Source organism: Pristiophorus japonicus, chromosome 16 (assembly GCF_044704955.1).
Source record: "Pristiophorus japonicus isolate sPriJap1 chromosome 16, sPriJap1.hap1, whole genome shotgun sequence".
Classification (NCBI taxonomy): Eukaryota; Metazoa; Chordata; class Chondrichthyes; family Pristiophoridae; genus Pristiophorus; species Pristiophorus japonicus.
Genome location: NC_091992.1, coordinates 105002061 through 105023215, shown reverse-complemented (window position 1 = coordinate 105023215; position 21155 = coordinate 105002061). Strand labels below are relative to the sequence as shown.

Genomic DNA, 21155 nt, shown 5'->3' with positions numbered 1-21155 from the left:
TTTAATCTTGGGACCCAACCTACAGTATGCCTTTATAAAACAACTAGCATTGTTTTATTGTATAATCAGAAAATCCTTCAAAGACTAATATCTCCGTGTATAATTAAAACAATATTGTGAATTGCTCCATTATTGAGCCTGACATTACTAAGTGAATTTTTCAATATGATGCTTTTTTTTGGTTAACTTAATCTTAATCTATTCTGACTGAATCTGCTGGTTTTCATTTTATCTTTGGCTTTGACATGATATGACAGCTGGAAAACTCCTGGTGCATGCAATATGCAAGTGATTACGTTGATGAGATGCTGAAATGTACCAATCTAGTGGGAGGGGGTGGGGTGGAAGAAAGATGGCTACAGGAGAGGTGAGAGATGGGGGTTACTCTTGTGTGCAGCATAGAAATTCAGATTGCAAGTGGAAGACTGTAGAGATTCAGATTGATGGCTTGTGGGCTCCGTGAATGCTCTTGCTTTACTTCCAACTTAGTTTTTATATAGCAACAGACTTGAAATGTGCCTACAGAGCAAAGACCCAACTCTGCTAAATGATTAGGTGCACATGCCAAACATGTGACCATCATAAGCCGGCAGGGTTTGGATGGTGATTCCGTTTATAGAGAGTCCAATTCTAGATTTATAAATTACCCTATTTAGTATATTGGAGCAGGAACTAAGATTTTTGAGATATTTTCTGATCATGCTGAAAGAGCTCTACCTGAAATATTAACCTGTTTCTTTCCCTCTTTTTAGATGCTGACGGGCCTCATGTGTATTTGCAACACTTTCCACTTCTTATTTTGATTATTTTTTTGTTTTTTTGCATAACCACCTGAAATAACTGAGGATGCTTTTAATCATGTTGTAACCCTCTTTGTTGAACAGGTGTAATTCATTTCTTGAATCGGGTCTCGTTTTGGGCTGAAATGTTTTTGTCACCTGGTTCTTCAAAGCATGCGAGCCACTTTGTCACTTATCTCCAGATCTGTCTCTTGTCTTACTTCTTCCTTTCAGTGCCACAGTCTTGGGTGGGTATACTTGAAGCCTCATTAGTGTGCATATAGTTGAGCTTTGTACAGAATTAATTATAACCCAATGATTGAGTGTTTGAACAAGTGCTTAGTGAATGAGTCATTGCTGTGTTTTTTTATACGTTGGGCTCAGCACACTTTGTTGAGGGGAGTTCTGATCAATAGCTGTCCACTATGGGAACCATTAGCAGGTTTCAGCTTTACACTGTGGTAATAAATCATGGCCTTCATTAAACTAAAACCTTCAGCGGGCCAGCTGAAAAGTGTTTGCATCTTCACAGAAGCACAGCGAAAGCCCCAGTGACAAAGAAGGAGTTTTAGGGACAAAAAGCAGGTGATTGCAAATCCCAATGTAGTGTAGTCTGCTGTATTGCTGTCCCTATCACTTAAGTGCCTGTACTTCAAAAGCCAATTAGATGTTAACTGGAGAAACCTAATACAGTACCAGTTCTAAACCTGACCTACATGACAGCTTCGAATTCCAATTTTCTGTAAATTTATAGCTTATTTGGAGTAAATTCGCCCAATTATCAGTGATGCAAAGTTATTGTAATCCAGAGGAAAAATCTTCCTCCAATAAATTGAGCTGTGAAGCAAGAGATTCCTATCAGGATAGTTATCAAACAGGCAAATGTCACTTTTTGCAGGAAAGGATGGCTTAGCACTTGTGTTGAACTGGTAATTGAATACTGCCAGCCTCATGAATGTAGTGGGGCAGCTGTAACTATAAACCATAGGCGACCACATTCAGTTTGGATCAGGAATTTCAATGGGGACTGTGCTATACAGCTTCAATTAATCTGAAATGCTCCTGCTTATAAATGTTTGCGGCTCCAGTTTGTTCTGGCTGTGCTGTTTAGTCCACACTGACATTTTTGGGAAGTAATGTTGCATCTTTTTAATTTGTGTGTGCTGCAATTGGAAAATCTTTACATCAATTCAAAATGAATGGTTGTGTTGCAGAAATAGACTGCTGAGGCAACTCTGCGTTACCTTTGATTGACAGCCACAAGGTGGAAACAGCCTGTTTTCATCATCAGAACACAATGCAGCTGAAAATAACTGAGGGAATCTAAAATAATCTGCGCACATTAATCAAAATGTTGGGACTATCTGTAATTGTTTCAGTGATTTCAACCCACATCTTTCAAGTTTTGTTCATTTAACGCAGTAATGAAATTCTTGATGTTGTGTTTAATTTATATGGAAAATAAACAGTGAAGAGCGGCAAGTTCACTGCGAACAAAGTATTGGCGTGACATCATGCCACAAGCTTGTGGGTTATGGTTTATTGTTTTGTAAATCATCACCACTGATTCATCTGATTGCTTTATACCACAAGCTGTATACTTAAGAGGCTAAAACATAAAAGAGAAATATCTAGATTAAATATTTGTACAGATTGGAATTATTGGTAAGGAGGGAGTTGTTAAGTAAAGCCAGTGTTCAACATTGTGCTCAACATTGGCTAGCAACACATTAATATAGCATAGTTTATATTCAAAATGCTATTAACTGGAGTAGATACACACATACACAATTTCCAACAGAAATCAATGGAGAGTAGCCTCTCACATTCTACATTGTTTTCAAATCCCTCCATGGCCTCATTCCTCCCTATCTCTGTAATCTCCTCCAGCCCCATATCCACCCCCGCCCTCCCACCCCACCCCCCGAGATGTCTGCGCTCCTCTAATTCTGGACTCTTGAGCATCCCTGAATTTAATCGCACCACCATTGGTGGCCGTGCATTATGTTGCCTAGGCCCTAAGCTCTGGAATTTCATCCTTAAACCTCTCCTCCCCTCTACTTCTCTTTCCTCCTTTAAAATGCTCTTTATAACCTACCTCTTTGGCTAAGATTTCGGTCATCTGCCGTAATTTCTCCTTATGTAGCTCAGTATCAAATTTTGTTTTATAACGCTCCTGTGAAGTGTCTTGGGACTTTTCACTACATTAAAGGTGCTATATAAATACAATTTGTTGTTTTTGTTGTAGTCAGGAGCAGGAACCCTGGCCGATTTTTCTCCTCCCTCCTAAAGGGGACCAACTGTAGTAATCACTCTGCTGCCCAGTTAAGATCAGCACAAATCAAGGATCAAACCTGGGACATTCCCAAGGGCAGGAATTCGTCCTTGCAACGTATTTTGGTATATTGATTAACACACTTGTGTTAAATTCTTGTGTGCACAGTTTTGAGAAAGTTGTTTACCTGTTTAAAACAAATTGGTGAACAAATTTAAAATAAATGGTTTAATGACTGACAAAAGAATGCCCACTGGAATTTAACATGAGCGCATTAACCAGCCCTTGAGTATAAATGGATTCAGAACTAGTACTCTCTCATTGCTGGTCTAAAAAGATGGTTATATAAATGAATATTCAAATAAAAGGCAGAATAATGGGTCAGGAATGCTTTGCTTTATGATTTTTAAAATTTTAAATGTATTTCAGATGTTGGTATGGCTCTCGCATAAAGAACAGTTTGACCAATTCCTAGCTTGCTTTTGCCTCTGCATTAAATTGTTAACTCAAGTCATTGATTTCTAATTTAATTTTACTTTTCCAAAAAAAGGATTGTTACTATTTTTTGCTTCACATTAAGAGAATCTGTGAAAAGAAAGTAATTGCCTTGTGGGTTTATGATGAAAACAAGTACAGTTGCAGTGACCCCTTCATCCCTTGAACTTGTATGTTATGTAATGCCTATTGCTAACGCGCATGGCCATAAATAATATCTACCTGCATTTCATTCAGCGTGACTTGTACGTCACTGACCTTCTTGTAACTCTGACTGCCCTACACGTCATGTCAAATGAAAATGAGACAGGCTACTTATAAAAAAATCTGTAGAAAGTAAGCTCAAGACTTAGAAAATACAGTTTTTCGCAACCCTCTTTAGCAGGTTGGATTCCCGGTCTGTGCTGAATTAGCTGATCTCTGCTGGGGCGGCTGAGCAGTTATAGCACAAAAATTGGTCTCAACAATCCTTGGATAAGGAAGGGGAAAATCATCCAGTGTTCCTGTTTGTGATTACTGTTGTTGGAATGCACGCATCAATGCTTTACAATTGCAATGAGGTTTGGCTATAATGCTGTCCATCTTCAAATATCCTGCTGATATTCACTGTCTGGGTCCTAGCGTGTTGTTTCCACTTCTGGATTGTTCATGGAACCAAGAGATTAGCTGAAGAACTGTATTTTCTAAGTTGGCTGGTCTGTGTGATGAGCAAATACATTGGGCAGTGATTGTTGTACCCATCAGGCAATCAGTGCTGCTTCAGCAGAGGAAAATGAACACAACAAAAACCTTACTTTGTTCTAAGCCTCTTGGTCAGGATGACAACTCTGATTATAGAATTATTGGACTTCGGATCCCATTTTTTTCTTGTTTCAATTTGTGCTAAATTACGGGGGCAATTTCTCTAACATGGCCTTCAGCATAACGGGCAAAATACTGGGCTCCAATGTAATCTGTAAGGGTGGAGTATGTTTGCATTGTGTTCCTTAAGAAACATATATTTTGACATAAAAATTAGATTTATAATAAATAACACAAAGAACATTAAATTTAAAACAGATGGTTAAACAGATTGAGAGGCTGCAAAGAAACAAACTAAAAGTAGAACAGTTTCTAGGGGCCTTGCCATTGTCTTTCCTATATGTTGCCACTCCCTAGAACCATATAAAGGTCAGGACTACTACAGTCTGAGCAAACACGTTGCCAATAGTCCCCCTTCTGCAAAGTATTGACTTATTTTAACATGTTCTCTGGATAAAATGTATTCAGTGCTCTGCAATCAATAAATCGAATCTATAAATATGCCTGATCCCACACATTTCAAATGGAAGTATCTCTTGATTCCATAAAATGATCCATACATAAAATTCTCCAATTATCAGAGGTACTGTGAGCATTAAATATGTTTGAAATGTAACCGATCGTTGGATTCACTGTTAGGGTGCTGAACTTCTGATTAGGAAATGCTAATTCTCGTCTTTACAGACCCCTATACTCGCAGCGTTCCTTAAAGACAAATGGGATGACATTCCTCTGGGCAATAAATTTACTGAACAGGTCAATGTGAGTCCAAAAGCAAAACCTATTTTATACTCGTGCCAAACTTTTCAACTAAAGTTAACGACAGGAGGACTTCCATCCTTAGCATCCCACTTCTCTGGGTCATCACCACGAGGGACAGAATAGGAGTTGGGAAGTGGAAGTGTCCTTCTCCCACTAACAAGGGTGTCTCCTTCAGGTGTAATGTATGCATCTGTGAGTATGCTCACAGGTTTGTAGAGCTGTTGAATCAGCCGGTCCAGGCAGTGGGCGGTCGAGGGGGTCGTTCAGCCTGACTGCTTGCCTCTCTTCCGCGGTTACATCCGAGCCAGGGTGTCCCTGGAGATGGAGCACGCGGTGTCCACTGGTACGCTCGCGGTCTTCCACGAGAGGTGGGCACTGGAGTGCATCACCACCCCCGGCAACCAAATTTTAATTTGATTCTATATGTTTTAAGTTTAATTGGTTTATTGTGCCGGGTTTTAGTGTCCCCCTCCCCTTTTAGCCAGGGGGCACTTTTTTAATTTGTGGTTTTAATGCCCAAAAAACACCCCCAAAAAACAAAAAAAATACAAAAAAGGAGCACTTGAAAACTGTTTGGAGTGTTTCCCCCCCCCCCACCCTCTTTATTCAGGGGGCATGATTTAATGTTTATTTATTGTTCTCTCAAAAGAGTTGTAGAGCTGTTGAATCAGCCGGTCCAGGCAGCGGGCGGTCGAGGGGGTCGTTCAGCCCGACTGCCTGCCTCTCTTCCGCAGTTACATCCAAGCCAGGATGCCCCTGGAGATGGAGCACATGATGTCCACCGGTAGGCTCGCGACCTTCTGCGAGAGATGGGCGCCGGAGGGACTGGAGTGCATCATCACCCCGGCAACCAAATTTTAATTTGATGTTAATGTCCAAAGTTTAAATTGTTTCAGTTTGTCGGTTTTAGTGCCCCCCCCACCCTTTAGCCAGGGGGCACTTGTATAATTTGTGTTTTGGTGCCCTCAGAAAAAAAGCAAAAAAACAAGGGGGCACCTGAAAATCTTTTGGAGTGTGCCCCCCCTTTAATCAGGGGGGACTTGATTACTGATTACAACAAAATAGTTGTAGAGCTGTTGAGTTGGGAGTGGCTTAGCCAGTCACATGATGTTAACAAGACTCAATAAAACCTCAGCCAGTTAGGTTCAGGGAATCCTCGATGAGGTATGCCAGTTGTGAACCTGGTGGATGAACTGGTAATGTGTCGTGTGATTGTTAAACCTTTGCTAATAAACCAACTAGTTCTTAATGGCAATGTGTTGCTATGAATTCTTAAGCAAAGAACCCTTGAAGCAGTTACATTACAACAGGGACATCAGAAAAGCAGAATGAATGGTGTTCATGGTTAGGTGCAAGGGTTGGAGAGCTGAGGCTCCTGACCTGGAAGAATGCTGTAAGCTGAGGACCACTCACTCTGGAGGCAGGGAAGGGGAGAGCAAGAATGGAATGGAATTTAAAGTTCATTCCTAAAAATGAAGGTGTTACTATACAATTTTCAGAGTGAAAGATTAAGTGATGTTTTGTCACATATTGTGACAAGTCATTCTCAAGTGATAGGCCGTGACCATTTAGCTTGCTCACAAAATATTCACTCTCAAATTCCCTTTCAGCTCCCAAAAGGAGTTTGTTTTTGCAGTTCCATACAGAAACTATTTTGTTCACTATTAATAGATACTGCGTTGTATAAATAGGTTGTGTCCTTATGTGAGAACCAAACGTTCTGTCTGCACGTGCACCAAACTTAGTTTTTTTTAAATGTTTTCATTGCCAGTGAAGCTGAACAAGCCTTCATGTTTGAGTTCAATTGTCATCTTTTAAACAAATGCCTCAGGTGAAATAATTAAATTCTGGCGCTGTTGCTCAGAAGTTGTTTTGAGCAGTAAAAAGTTTAAATCTGTGCCATTGATGCAGGTTCATTTTCAGATCTTTTCATATGTTTAAAGCCCATTTAAGGGGTGAGGGAGATGTAATTTGTTTTCTACCCGTTTCTTTTTCTAGTCTCCTGGTGCCTTGTACCTTCTCTAGCCAAGCTGAACCAGATCACAGCAGATAGCAGTCTTTTACAAAGTGCATGAGAGCGATACAGGCACCTGGTCTGACTTTGCCTTCCTCCCTTGGGGAAGCACCTAAACTTGACAGAGTGTCTCCCAATGATGGCACTTTTAAGATATGATGTGGAATCTCGGCGTGCATTGAAGTCCCATCAGTCTTTAGGACCGCACATTGGGGTTCTGATTCTCTGTACCACTGTGCTGCCCATAGCCAATTTCTTTCAGAAGAATCAGTCATTTTTTTTTTAAAGAAAAGGTACCTTTTCAACATTTTACTCACAAATGCAACCTTCTCCCTTTTTAGGATTCTCAGCCAAACGCTGCTGTCTAACAGCGCTCCATTGTAAAAATGCGCTCATCAACGCAAAGTGCTAGGGGATGAAACCCTTCTCATTTCAGGCACCCAGGGTCAACATCAAGCATTCCCAGATTAGGTATAATACAGCCAGATGCAGTATAAAGCTCCCTTTACTCTGCCCTACTCTACCTCGCTATCAAACTCAGAAGAGCACCCATTAGTGTTATTTATTGATGATCACAGTTTCATTTTAATAAAGGTTAATGTCCACATTCTGGGGAAAGTTACATAACACAAGAACAGGCACATGCAGCAAGTCAGCTGTGATGTCACCTTGCCCAGAATGCCCTGCAGGAAGGACAAGTAATGGAACTGATCAAGAGCACTGTAATGAGCTGGATTTCAGTTAGTCAGCAGCACATGCTGCAGAATACTTGGCAGATAACTATCTTATGACTAATGTACTGAAATGTACCATTTTTGAAATGGGGATTGACTTCCCCATTAGTTCCAATTTGGTTAAAAATATGACAAAAAGATTTATGCTGCGACTGTGAGTCATTGAGCTTTTCAGGAAAATCTTACATGAAATTTAATTGGTCTGGAGTCTACCAGCATATAATTAAATACCAACAAAAAGAGAAATCACTTTTAATTAAAATAACATTAACAAGACATGGCCACCAAGAAAGAGTCTGACAATGTGTGTTTTTCCAACTCGTGCTCTTAGTTTTTCTATAGTCAGGTTACGACCATTCAGCAATCAATGTCATTGACAATTTGTGATAAATGTTTACCTCCTGATGCTTGTCAATAAATGGAACATGCAAGAAGACTTGGAGCACCTTATCATGTTTTTAAATGCCTCAGTGTTTCACGTGCAATGAATTACTTTGAAGTACCGTGACTTATTATTCAGGCAAAACATCCCTGCCATTTTGTGCACAGCAAGATCCCACATACATCAGTGAGAGGAATCATCAGTTAATCTGTTCTTGCTTGAGATAGATATGTTGGAACTCCCTGCTCTTTAAATACTGCTACAGGATCTTAAGCATCCACCTAGCAGGCCGGGCCTTAGATTAACATCTCTTCCAAATAGCAGTAAATTTGACAATGCCACACTCCTTCAGTATTGCACTGGTTATGTGCTTAAGGTCTGTGCTGGGTGTGAACTGACGGTGTACTAACTGAGAGACAAAGATACTAAAAACTGAGCCAAGTCAAAGAAGGTTTGAATGTTAGAAGAATGAAAACTGAAGTATCTGTGATAAAGATTTAGGGTATAGCATATTAACAAAGATAACATTTTAAATAGGTTCATTATTTTGTGTGAATATATGTCAACCAACTAGATGCTTGTGATTTTGTTGAAAATGATGACAGCTTGTTAATCAACTGCATAAATGATTAATTAATTCACCGTTGTCACTCCTAAAGCTCCATATTCATCCACACAGTGTTCTTGATCTACGCCATTAACTTGATCATTCGCAAAGCCATGAGCCTCAATAATAGAATTCTGTGTAAGTGGAGGCTGTAACATGATCACCGTTAACTCTGGAGAGACGCAATTAGATTATTACACAGCACTGTATTCCAGCAGTGAGTGAAATGTTGACATTTAAGTGTGGTGACAAAAGTGTTCTGCTGGCACTTCAGCTGCAAATTTCCTGACAAGCCATAATTGAGTGCTAGTTGAATAAAGTAATTAAAACTGTAATTTTCATTATTCATCTGCTCTCTTCACATTGCAGAGATTTTAGCTTCTATTGTTGTGCTGTGTTAGTATGCTCTGCATGATGTAACTGTGTAGCATGTACATGTTTTCAATGTTATTCTATTTTAATAAACACGATTAAATTGAAGGGGTGAAAAAATAAAACTACAATGCCCGCAATTAACTATTAACAGGAACAATCACAGTCTGTAAACTTCCTAACTATTACTAACCCTTTCTTTGTATTTTAGAATCACAATATAAAGAGGGGGGTCAGACAGTCAAGTTTTCATAGTGAAGACCAACTTTAGAGAGGTACGGATGTGAGCAAGAAAGGCATGATGGGAGTACTCATGCTGCTGTTCTTTATGCTTCTGTCCGATTTTCTGCCATTCACAAAGCAAGAACGAGAGGTAAAGGGTAGATGTCTCGTGACTCGAGAACACAAATACTGAAGCTGGCTCACGATGCAGACACTTCAAACGTTTAATGTTTGATGGCACTAGAAATACTATTTTAATAGGAAGCCTCTTTTGGCTACTACGAGCCGATATGGTTGAGGGAAGTTAGTTTTGTTGTTGCATACTTTATGTGATGTTTGCAGAATTGCTAGCTTGGTAACTTTCAATATGAATAATACCACAAAGGACACTTTTAACTATCTGTCAGATTAATTGCATTGACCTAACTAAACTGATCATTGAGATGGAGTATGGTTTTTGAACATTTTCTTTGTATGCCAGAACACCTCGAGCTTACGGCACCAATTGCAGGATTCCTCAAAACTGACACTTTATGGGTCAGCTGTTTTTGATATGCAAACTATAAACACGACCCAGATTCAGTGGCTTAGCTTTTTACATTGGTAGAAATAAAAGCACTAACCACCGTCATTCCATTCACTCCAGGCTCTGCAGAAACACACAGAAAAGGTTGATCAAGACTTGAATGGGAAATTACTTATTAGGACCTTGAGATATGCTAAAAATCTGAATTTTGAAAATCGTCATCATATTGTATTTTAATGTTAGTCAGACCTCTTATATACTTTCCAGCAAAGGTTAGCAGGTAGTGATCAGCAGAGGGCACTGAGGTCAATTGCAGCCTTGAATAAGTTCATCACAGGAGATAGAACTTGGGATCTTTCTGAAATATACAGCTTAGTACCCTGTTTTGCATTATCAACTGAAGGACATTTTCAAGCAGCATTACTACATTGTAAGGACGCTAGCAAAATACATTCCAGTCTGTTGTCGGCCTCCTACATTGTTGCAATGAGACTCAACATAAACTCGAGGAACAGCACCTCATCTTTTGATTAGGCACTTTACAGACTTCTGGTCCCAACACTGAGTTCAACAATTTCAGACCATAACCTCTGCCCACATTTTTTTTCACAGCAGCTGTTGATGATTCTGCGATTCCCATTTACACCTCCTCTAGACTCACCCGTTGTTTACTTGTCCTATTACCATCTCCTTTTGCCTTGTACAATCAGACCTTCTGTTTTGCCTTTCAAAAGTCTATATATACAACATCTACTGCACTACCTTCATCAACCCTTTCTATTACTTCATCAAATAACTCAATTAGGTTAGTCAGATATGATTTGCCTTTAACAAATCTGTGCTGGCTGTCCCTTATTAACTCATGCTTCTCCAAGTGATAATTAATTTTGTCCTTGACGATGGTCTCAGTAGTTTTCCCACCACTGATGTTAGACTGTGTAGTTCCCAGCTTTATCCCTCTCCCTTTTATTAAACTAGGGCGTAACATTTGCAATCCTCCAGTCCTCTGGCACCACTCCCATATCCAAGGAAGATTAAAAGATTGTGATCAGTGCTGCTTCTATCTCCACCCTAGCTTCCCTCAGCAACCTAGAGTCCACCCCATCTAGACCAGGGACTAGTTAACATTGAGTGATGCCAACCTATTTAGTACCAACTTTTTATCCATTTTTATCCTATCCAATATCTCTACTCCCCACCTCACCTCTTCTGATGCAACATTCTCTTCTTTTATGAAGACAAATGTAAAGTACTCATTCAGTACCTCAGTCATGGCCTCTGCCACCACTAGAAATATTCCTTTTATGTCCCTAAGCGGCCCCACTGTTCCTTTAACCATCCTTTTACTTTTTATATGTTGATAAAAGAATGTCTCATTCCCTTTTATGTTGCCTGCTAATCTTTTCTCATACTCTTTCTTTGCCCTCCTTATATCCTTTCTCAATTTCCTCCCATGCACTCTGTATTCTGCCTGGTTTTCTATTGCATTCTGTAGTTGACATTTGTCATAAGCTTCCTTTTTCAGCTTATTTTAACCGCTATTTCGTTTGTCATCCAGGGAGATCTACCTTTGGATACTCCATCTGTCTTCCTTATGGGAATATGCTTGGTTTGTACCCGAAGTATCTCTGCCATTGATCATTAATGCCACAGGAGACTTGCTAGTATAATCTAAATAGTAGGAAATGCTTGCAATTGAGTTTAAGGCAATAAATCAAACTGTGTTTTTGAAAATGTTTGCAAACCCATTCATGACGTCAGACCTTTTCAATTGAATTACTGCCTTGTAACTCACTAATCTCCAATTTTGGAGGAATAATATATGGTTTGTTTGTGGGATCTGAGCTTCAATTAATTTGCCACAAAGCTATTTGCACCAGACAAGGTTATAGTGAATGAAGGTAGAATTGGTGAGCAGGACGTACAACAGCTTTGTTCAGCAGGCCAACCAATTGAAAACAACACAGCAACAATAACATATTTGCAGATGCAAAGTTTGATTCAAAGATCCTTCAAAGAGCTGCAGCTCATAACTGTTCTAAGCACACTGGCCCCAAAATTCCTGAGGTCATGATTCGAACAGTGCACTTCAGCACTGGCCCTGCTGGTGTGTGTGAGGTCAGTGGGAAGGCACTTCATTTGCATCAGATAGATGGCTGCAAGTAGCTTCTGGGCAAAACTCTGGTACTCGCCTGCCCATTCCTGCCAGAAATTCTGGTGTCCACCCATCCATGGGAGAGCCAGTTTCTCAACTCCCCCCGCCCCCCCCCCCCCACCCCAGCTCCCCTGAAATTGCCAGAAATTAAAAGAAATAAAAATCCTTCCGGGATACCTTATCCAAATTGTCATTCTTCATTTGGGAGCCATAGGCAGTGACTCTAATGCATGAGGGAGAGGAATGAGCAGATGTCATAGCCACCTGATCCTTTCCTCACTCGATATCTACACACAAGCATTTTCCAGTAGGGTTCATTGGATTACAATGACAAACACTGCCTAATATTTCCTCTCTCTATCCCGGGGCACCGACTTGCATCCCAACTGAGGTAAGCTAACTCAACACACATCAGGAATCAAAGCTAGGATCTTCAGATCCAGTAGAGTCAACAGGGGAGCCTAGATATTGGTCTGAGTGAAAAATGGAAATTATAGCGTTAGATAAAGAATACACAAAGGAAGCTGATGTCATGGTTAATATCAGACTTCTGAGAACATAGAAAACATCTTGAATTATGTGTTAAAATCAAACTAGATGAATAGATTAAAATGCAAGTGGAATGGGTGAAAGAATCAAGTCTTTTTTTTAAATGGTTACAAACACAGCAGTCCATAGATGCCAGTGACTGTTAGATGCTGCATAACATTAATCCAAATAGTTCATGTCAATTTTCTTTTTACTTAACCAATCAGTGGCAAGCACATGACAAGGTGAAACTATGATGAACAAGACCTGATGGAACAATGAAATATTATAACAAATTCAAAGTTAATGACTTGTTAGGATTCCTTGGTTCTCTCCTGCTAAGGTTAAACATTGATATGGTGAACATGAGTAATTAGAAATGGAAGGTACTGGTAAAATAACCCTTGTAACTCATATTGCCATCTTTGTTCACCACTTGGTTCCAATACACACACCCATCATGCAGTAAGTGCAGCGCTCCATTAACATGCTCCTTGATTCCTGCCAAACTTTCAAGAGATGAGTCAGTTATCAAACTCAGAGTTAAAAAAAGATAAATATACACAGTCTAAAAGAGTTTATACAGTAATCTCCCGATGTTACTTATATATTATAATTAACTTGTAAATCATTATTTAATAACGCGGTAAAAACCTTCAATTTCCTGAAGTTTTGACTTTCAAAACACGGTCCTATCCATTCGATTTTAATTAAAATTAATTTTTGAAAACTGAACGCTCTTTTACTAATATCTTGTATTAGTTTTTACTGAGATTTCATTGAATGTGGATTTTGTAGATTCATTAAAGCAGCAAAATTGTAATTCCCCTGAAAGGAATTGGTGGTACGATACTCTGGATACATGTTGCTGAAGGTAATTGTGAAGCAGTATATCATTATGTGTGTACATGAAAGTCAAGGCATTTCTAGAATTTGGTGCATATTTTTACATTGCTTAAAAAAGGATTCATTCTGACAATTATCTGTTTTGATGTCTCATTTTTAGCCCAGATTCTAAGCTAAGCAAAGACCATGCAGTATTTCAATCCAACTTGCTTCAGTCCTCAGACTGTTTTAAACATTCTTTGTGGGTGATAAAATCCAGGAATGTTTTGAGTAATGTGAGCCGTAGTGTCTTTTGTAAAAAAAGATTACAAATATAAACTACAGAGTTAGTAGTGCACCTGTTTGGGGCTCACGACATAACAGTTTTCTACAAATATGTAGCTCTCTCATTGATAGGAATTGCACTTTTTTCTCCTATTTTCTTATCTGATGTAAGGATGGAAGAAGTAAATTTAACTTCCAGTTTCAAAGCTATGACCCTTATTTATGCAATTCTAAAGTATCTTTAGATTAAATCCAATATTTGCTGGTGCAGCAAGATATTTTGAAAATCACACCTACACCTCTCAATCTTTATGAATCTATTGCATTATTGGTCCAACAGTAAGGTTAGGTAACATTCAGTAATGTGACTTACATTGAAGTGTTTTCTGTCCATATTCTCTCTTTCACATTAGGCACAATTTGACTCGCTTGCAGCCTGCCACTTTGTTTGCTATAATTGCCTTTACTCCAGTGAAACGAACCTGTTAGCTTATGTAGGTTGTGTGTTTATGAATGTGTGTCTGAATATTTACGTGCATTTGAGATCCTCTCTGATCAGAAGTCCTTCATTGATTTTGACTCAATTATTTGAGTTCAATCTGATCATCAGGTTCATCACCAATAATTCTAATTCTTCACTCAGTCAATTCCTAATAACTCAACACTTGCATTCCACTAAATGTTATTCACTTAATAACAGATATGTGATAATGTTACTAAGATCTGAGACAAGTTCTTGCCTGCTTTTAATTGTAATTGATTCACATGAGTACTTTTGATATCTTTTAGATAGATAGGTTATATAAATAGGGGAAATTATATATTATAATCAGAGAAAAAAGGATTCATTCAATGGGAGATTATGGTTTTAGATTTCCAATGTTTGTATATTGATTCATTAGGTATTCACTTCAATAGAGTATTTTCTTCATTTACATGTTCTGAGGTGACATTTACCAATAAATTAGATTTCTTGATTTTATAAAGACTTTTACGAATATTAAAACATTCCTGTTGGATTGGCTCAATAAACATCCTCGTTATTTAAAGGTGTCTGATAGCGTTTTTTTTCCCTTGTTGGAAATAATTTTATTACAAAGAAATACAAATAAAATTTAAAAAGCGCATCATTTTCCCATTAGCAATCCAGACTCAACATTATCTCAAGATCTTTCCTATTATCTAAGCAAGGTGCATGCTCAACTCCACTGTCTTTAAAAAAAAACCACAGGAACTGCGTATGCACAGCGACTTCCGGTTCGTTACAGCAGTCACATTCTTTTTCTACATGCCAGGACATCTTTGTTGGATGGGTCCGGATTAGATGTACCTTTATTGTATCAACTTGTGTGTCTATTTTGGATGGTGTCAGTGTTGGATGAGTCTGTGATTGGATGATGCCCAAGTTTGCTATAACGGTGTTGGATACATCTGTTATATTTGTTTATTCTAAATAGAATTATGTTGCTTTGATTATGTACAGTTATATTAATAGCCTCCTTCTGGACAAAAACTAAAGGTTTCATAATCTCTTGGCATAAAGAATTGTAACGAGTTCAATAACCCAACATTACAAAATAATCCCTAACATTAAATGAATTTAGTAGGTAAATGATGGTTAGTTCCCATTAATGTATGTCTCATCTTAATAGTAGTGAAATGATTATTTCTAGCATAAATAGACTATTTAATTTAAAAATAGAAACATTCAATATTTGTCAAGATGTTTAAGGAACTTTATTATGCATATAGGTAGAATTAAAAATTAAATTCCAATGAAAGTGCACCAGAATATGATGCAAAATTCCCTATTTATCTTTACTCATTGAAATAGCGACACCTTTTAACAACAGTAACAAATAAAAATATTACACTTTATGGACTCTAAATAACTCTTGAAATGCTTCATTCTGGTTCAACTAGTTTCAGCTTCTCTTTTATAGTTGAAAGTACCTGAGACTCAATATTTCCCCCACCAACTAAACATACAAAGTGATGAAGGATCAACCCAAAAAGTTAATTCTGCTTTTCCCTCCACAGATGCTGCCTGACCTGCTGAGATTTCCAGCATTTTCTGTTTTAATACAAAGTGATGAGTTCTATATTCTTATCTATGTCTTGAATGATTTGGAAAAATAAGTGCTGCGCATTCGCAAAATTTTGAAATTATGGATGTTTAATCCTTATTTAGATTTTTGAACTTTAGCCATTTTACAAATGGCATGAAACTAAATAAAATCCGAGTTAATTAAATGAGTGATAATTTCTGAACACAAATTTGTGTATTTGGAATTGTACAAATGTCAAGAGTTGGTGACTGCCTACTGGTAGATGCGAGGTGCATGGTTTGTTTGTTAATATAATGTCATTTTGGGGGTTCCACAAACAGGTGTAATTACCATTTAGACTGTGGATTAATCTGAAGTGTAAAAACAAGCCTTTTCCATTCTACTTTTAAGCATTCCTTCGAACTATATGTAATAAATCAAGGACAGCGAGATAATGCTGAAAATCCCATGTTTATCTTTTGAAAGAAGAAGAAAAAACTTTACAAAAGCCAAGGCATGAGGAGCCATTTCAAAGAACTAATGTTGTTTTCAGAGGCGTTAGAGCAGTTTGTTGGGAGATTAAAATGCTGCTTTGAGCAGTGTGTGTGTGTGTGTGTGTGTGTGTGTGCGAGGCTGCCTTTGTCTTGTGGCTGATCCTGCTGAATGTAACTGCTGTGTGTTTGCTGGTGTGCACACCTGTGTTGTGCTAATGTTTTGATCTGCCAGTCCTGCTCAGTCATACCACTAAACCTAAGAAGCCTTTCACACCTTTGTCTTTCTCTGTTGTCCGCTTTTGTTTATTTTTCTTGTCCTGTCACACGTGTTCCAAAAGAACTTCTCCTCAAAAGCCCTCTGTGCCAAAACGATGGGCTAAAGTTTCTGCAAACAAGGGAGCTTCCACCAGCGGAAGCTCCACAGCGGTGGCAGACAAAAGGAAAATAATCCTCTGGCCAGGTGAGAGCCCAGGCTCTTCCCACATACCTTTGCACGCCTTTCTATGAGTGATGGGCTTTGTCATGTCACGATAGTAGCCTTCCTTGCAGTAGTGGCAGTGGCGGCCTGCTGTGTTGTGACGGCAGTTCAGGCAGACTCCTCCACTCTTCCGACCAGAAAGTTTGAAGAGTTCCATGTTAAAGCGGCACCGTCGGGCATGCAGGTTACAGTTGCAAGCTGAAAAACAATATAAAACACTCAATGAATATGGAATCAATTGGTTTACAAATAAATGTACAATTACACTGCACCCTTATTACATACTTCTCAGTAAGGAGGCATTGTATACACAATACCTTTGGGAGTTTCGTGCCTGGCCTGCGAACTATGCGGCCTGCCCAGTGGAGCTGATCAAGTGTGGTCAGTGCTTCAATGCTGGGGATGTTGGCCTGGGCGAGGACACTAATGTTGGTGCGTCTGTCCTCCCAGGGGATTTGCAGGATCTTGTGGAGACATCGTTGGTGGTATTTCTCCAGTGACTTGAGGTGTCTACTGTACATGGGCAGGCCACATAGTTCGCATGCTAGACACAAGACTCCCAAAGCAAGCGCCCTACTCGGAACTCCTTCACGGCAAATGAGCTAAAGGTGGGCAGCGGAAACGTTACAAGGACACCCTCAAAGCCTCTCTGATAAAGTGCGACATCCCCCCTGACACCTCAGAGTCACTGGCCAAAGACCACCCTAAATGGAGGAAATGCATCCGGGAGGACGCTGAGCTCCTCGAATCTCGTTGCCGAGAGCATGCAGAAATCAAGCGCAGACAGCAGAAGGAGCGTGTAGCAAACCAGATTCCCCGCCCACCCTTTCCTTCAACCACTGTCTGTCCCACCTGTGACAGAGACTGTGGTTCTCATAATGGACTGTACAGCCACCTAAGAACTCGTGCTAAGAGTGGAAGCAAGTCATCCTTGATTCCAAGGGACTGTCTATGATGATGATGGCACAATACCTACATGTGCACTGTATTGAATGTTTGACAGATTATAGTCATGAAATAATATATCAAAATGTCAGGAGTTTGGGATCAGTAAAATCATAAAAAGTACAGTGTTACAACAGAAATACTTATAATGAGGTAATGTACATACCAAATTTAGATTTATGGATGATACTAGTGATGGACAGTAGTATTACTACTCTGTTTACAAATCACCAATGTTCCCTTTAAGCTGCGTGGCCATGCAGTGTTCTAGGGGTCCCGCGCAGCCTTGAGTCGGCTGTTAAATTGAAAAAAACACACATAGGCGGAATCTCGAATTGGTCATGCAGCCCGTTAAAGTGGCCATGCAGCCCAAAAGATTTTTACAGGGAACATTTCATAACACTGCGAGTATATGCTAAAAGGGACAGTTGTCTTTTAGCTGGGCTTCTTGTACTTTTTTGTATATTTCATACTCCTTTTACATTGGTAAGTTTGTCCTGTAGTGAATCTGGAATGGAATTTTCTGTGGAATTAACTTGTGAGTGTGAACTCTCAGTACTAGAGTCATAAGGATAGCCATTCCTCTGTCCATGAAAGTAAGATACCAGCCTAGATGGTGCCAGTGAAGTTCTGGGCTAATGCAGGAGGGAACATTTGATCTGCTCTGTGACGAACCAGACTTCAAGTTATCACAATAGTGTTCATGCCAAGTAATCATGCAACAAAGTGTGAAACATGTGTATACCACATTAATTACCACAGTTTTCTCACTGGTCAAACATTTGGTCACCTGTCCTAATGTCTCTATTTGACCTGGAGATGAGCTTCTAGCCCCATAATCTTCTCCATCACTAAGACTGCATACTTCCAGCTCCGTAACATTGCCCATCTCCGTCCCTTTACCTTTGTTATCGCTAGATTTGACTATTCTAATGCTCTTCTAGCCTGCCTCCCACCATAAATCCTCTGTAACTTTGAGCTTATCCAAAATTCTGCTGCCCATATCCTCCAATTCTGGCCTCTTGCGCATCCACGATTTTCATTACTCCACCATTGGCGGCCGTGCCTTCAGCTGGCAAGGCCCTAAGCTCTGGAATTCACTCCCTAAACCTCTCCACCTCTCTATTTCTCTACCATTCCCTCCTCCTTTAAGATGCTCCTTAAAACCTACTTTTTTGACCAAGCTTTTGGTCACCTGTCCTAAAATCTCCTTATGTGGCTTGGTGTCAAATGTTGTTTGTTAATGGTCCTGTGAAATGCCTTGAGATGTTTTACTATGATAAAGGAGCTATATCAATGCAAGTTGTTGTTGTCTCCAGAATCAGACTACTACAGGCATACTAGACATCTAAGGAAACATGTTATTATAGTGCGTATTCAGTAATCTTTATCTGCAGTCATCAGAGATTCTATAGCATTCTTACAAGTGCTGGTATCAATCTGAGGAATGCAATAAAGAAATATTTTAGTAGTTTCAGCTTTGCTTTGTTGTGGATTAGGAGCACTTACAATGTGGTGGGATTTTTTAAATTATCAAAATATCTGGATGAGGGGCCACAGTGCAGGGCAGCACCAAGATGGAAAAGGGAAGAGGAGGAAACAAATTAACTCAGGAAGTTGTTTAATGTTTTAATGTCAGCCTTTTGTTTTAAAAGCCTGTAGATTGCGAGAAGGAAGTGAAAGCTGAGGGAGACTAAGTGTTCTCAGGAAATGTATGCTCTGTGGTTAAAGAGCAAGACTAAATGATGCAACTTTGCATTGGTGAATGGTAATCTGGCTGTCAATAAGGTTGGTGAGAAATATATGGTAAAGGTGTGACAGGTACCATTAAAAAAGATAATCTTGAAATTGTTGTAAGTGTCTGATAGCTCAGTGTTGACAGGTTGGACTTCAGTGATACTCCCAGCCTGTCTGCCCAGTGTGTCAGAAGGATAGCACCTTAAAGCAACATCTTTGGGCATGCAGCTTAACTTCAGTAATGACAGAAGCAATACCTACAAGCAGCAACCTGTCTACTTTTGGAACTTTTCAACAGCAGGCAAGCACATTTTTCAGTCTTATTACACAAAACTCTTCTGAACAATTTAAAGAAGTTTCATTTGGTTTCCTCTGTATATGCTTCATGTTGGAAGACCTTACCAGTTATTAGCCAGGCACTCAATAAGAAGTCAAAAAGGAGAGGAGTGAAGAAAAACAAAGACTTGCATTTATATAGCGTCTTTCATGATCACTGGATGTCTCAAAGCATTTTACAGCCAATGAAGCACTTTTGAAGTGTAGTCACTGTTGTAATGTAGGAAACACAGCAGACAATTTGCGCACAGCAAGCTCCCACAAACAACAATGTCATAATGACCAGATGATCTGTTTTTGTGATGTTGATTTAGGGATAAATATTTGGCCAGGACACCTAGGCCTAGAAATTGAACTCTTTTGCACCTCCCATTATCGTCTCCAGGGGGGTGGGAGGGGGTGATAATGGTGTGCTAACGGATTAGCGACCTGGCGCGGCGAGAGAAACGACTCCTGCTAAATTCCTCTGGAGGTTTTACCTGGTAACCCACAGTGCCACGATCTCCTGCACCCGGAGATCATGATGTCATAATTCCGCGCATCGCCCTGATAGCGCCCCGGACCCAAACTTCGGTTCTGCCCCCTGCAACATCGCCAGGCGACAACACCAACCGCTGCAGGAGACGTTGTTCAGGAGGCCGAGCGCTTGCGGGGTGGGTGGGGGGGGGGGGGTGGTGGGAGGGAAAAGGAGATATTTTGATAATGCCTAATGGCCATTTTTGAGAATTTTCTTCAGCCACGATCGATCAGCCTTGCACTCTACTGGAATGCTTGGGGCTGATTGGGCCGGATTGTGGCTGCTGTTGGCGATGAAGTACCTCATTCCAAGGCAGAGCCTACAGTGATGGCCTTTCTCTTTAAGGGAGGGAAGGACCCTCTGTTTCTGGCAGTGCTGCACTGGAGATTGTGCAGTATTGCACCTCTACCGTCCCTCTTGCTGGCTTTAGCAGTCCAAGGGAAGTGGCAGTGCTTGATTTAGCGCTCCATTTCCTTCCTGGATTGCTAAACTGGACGTTCGTGACGGAATCCCTCGTGTAGCACCTGATGGTACTTTTGCGCAACTGCCAAAGTTACCGCCCCAAACAGGGCGCTACACAATTTCACCCCCCTAGTGCCATGGGACCTTTCACATCAACAATAGAGAACAGACGTGACTTCAGTTTAACATCTCATCCGAAAGACAGCACCTCCTCTGACAGTGCAGCACTCCCTCAGTACTGCACTGGAGTGTCAGCCTAGATTTTTGTGCTCACATCTCTGGAGTGGGACTTGAACCCACAACTTGTTAACTCAGAGGTGAGGGTGCTACCCACTCATCATCATCGGCAGTCCCTCGAAGCGAGGATGACTTACTT

The 21155-nt window shown here is 40.0% G+C and overlaps 1 protein-coding gene across 2 annotated transcripts in view; it reads right to left on the bottom strand.

Annotated features, from left to right (window-relative positions):
* Nucleotides 1-21155, bottom strand: part of LOC139226692 (netrin-1) — a 206180-nt gene that overhangs the window by 79622 nt on the left and 105403 nt on the right. For both annotated transcript variants that reach the window (XM_070857638.1, XM_070857639.1), the window contains exon 3: nt 16792-16980. In XM_070857638.1, coding sequence (XP_070713739.1) covers nt 16792-16980 — 189 coding nt within the window. The remainder of the gene's footprint in view (nt 1-16791; nt 16981-21155) is intronic.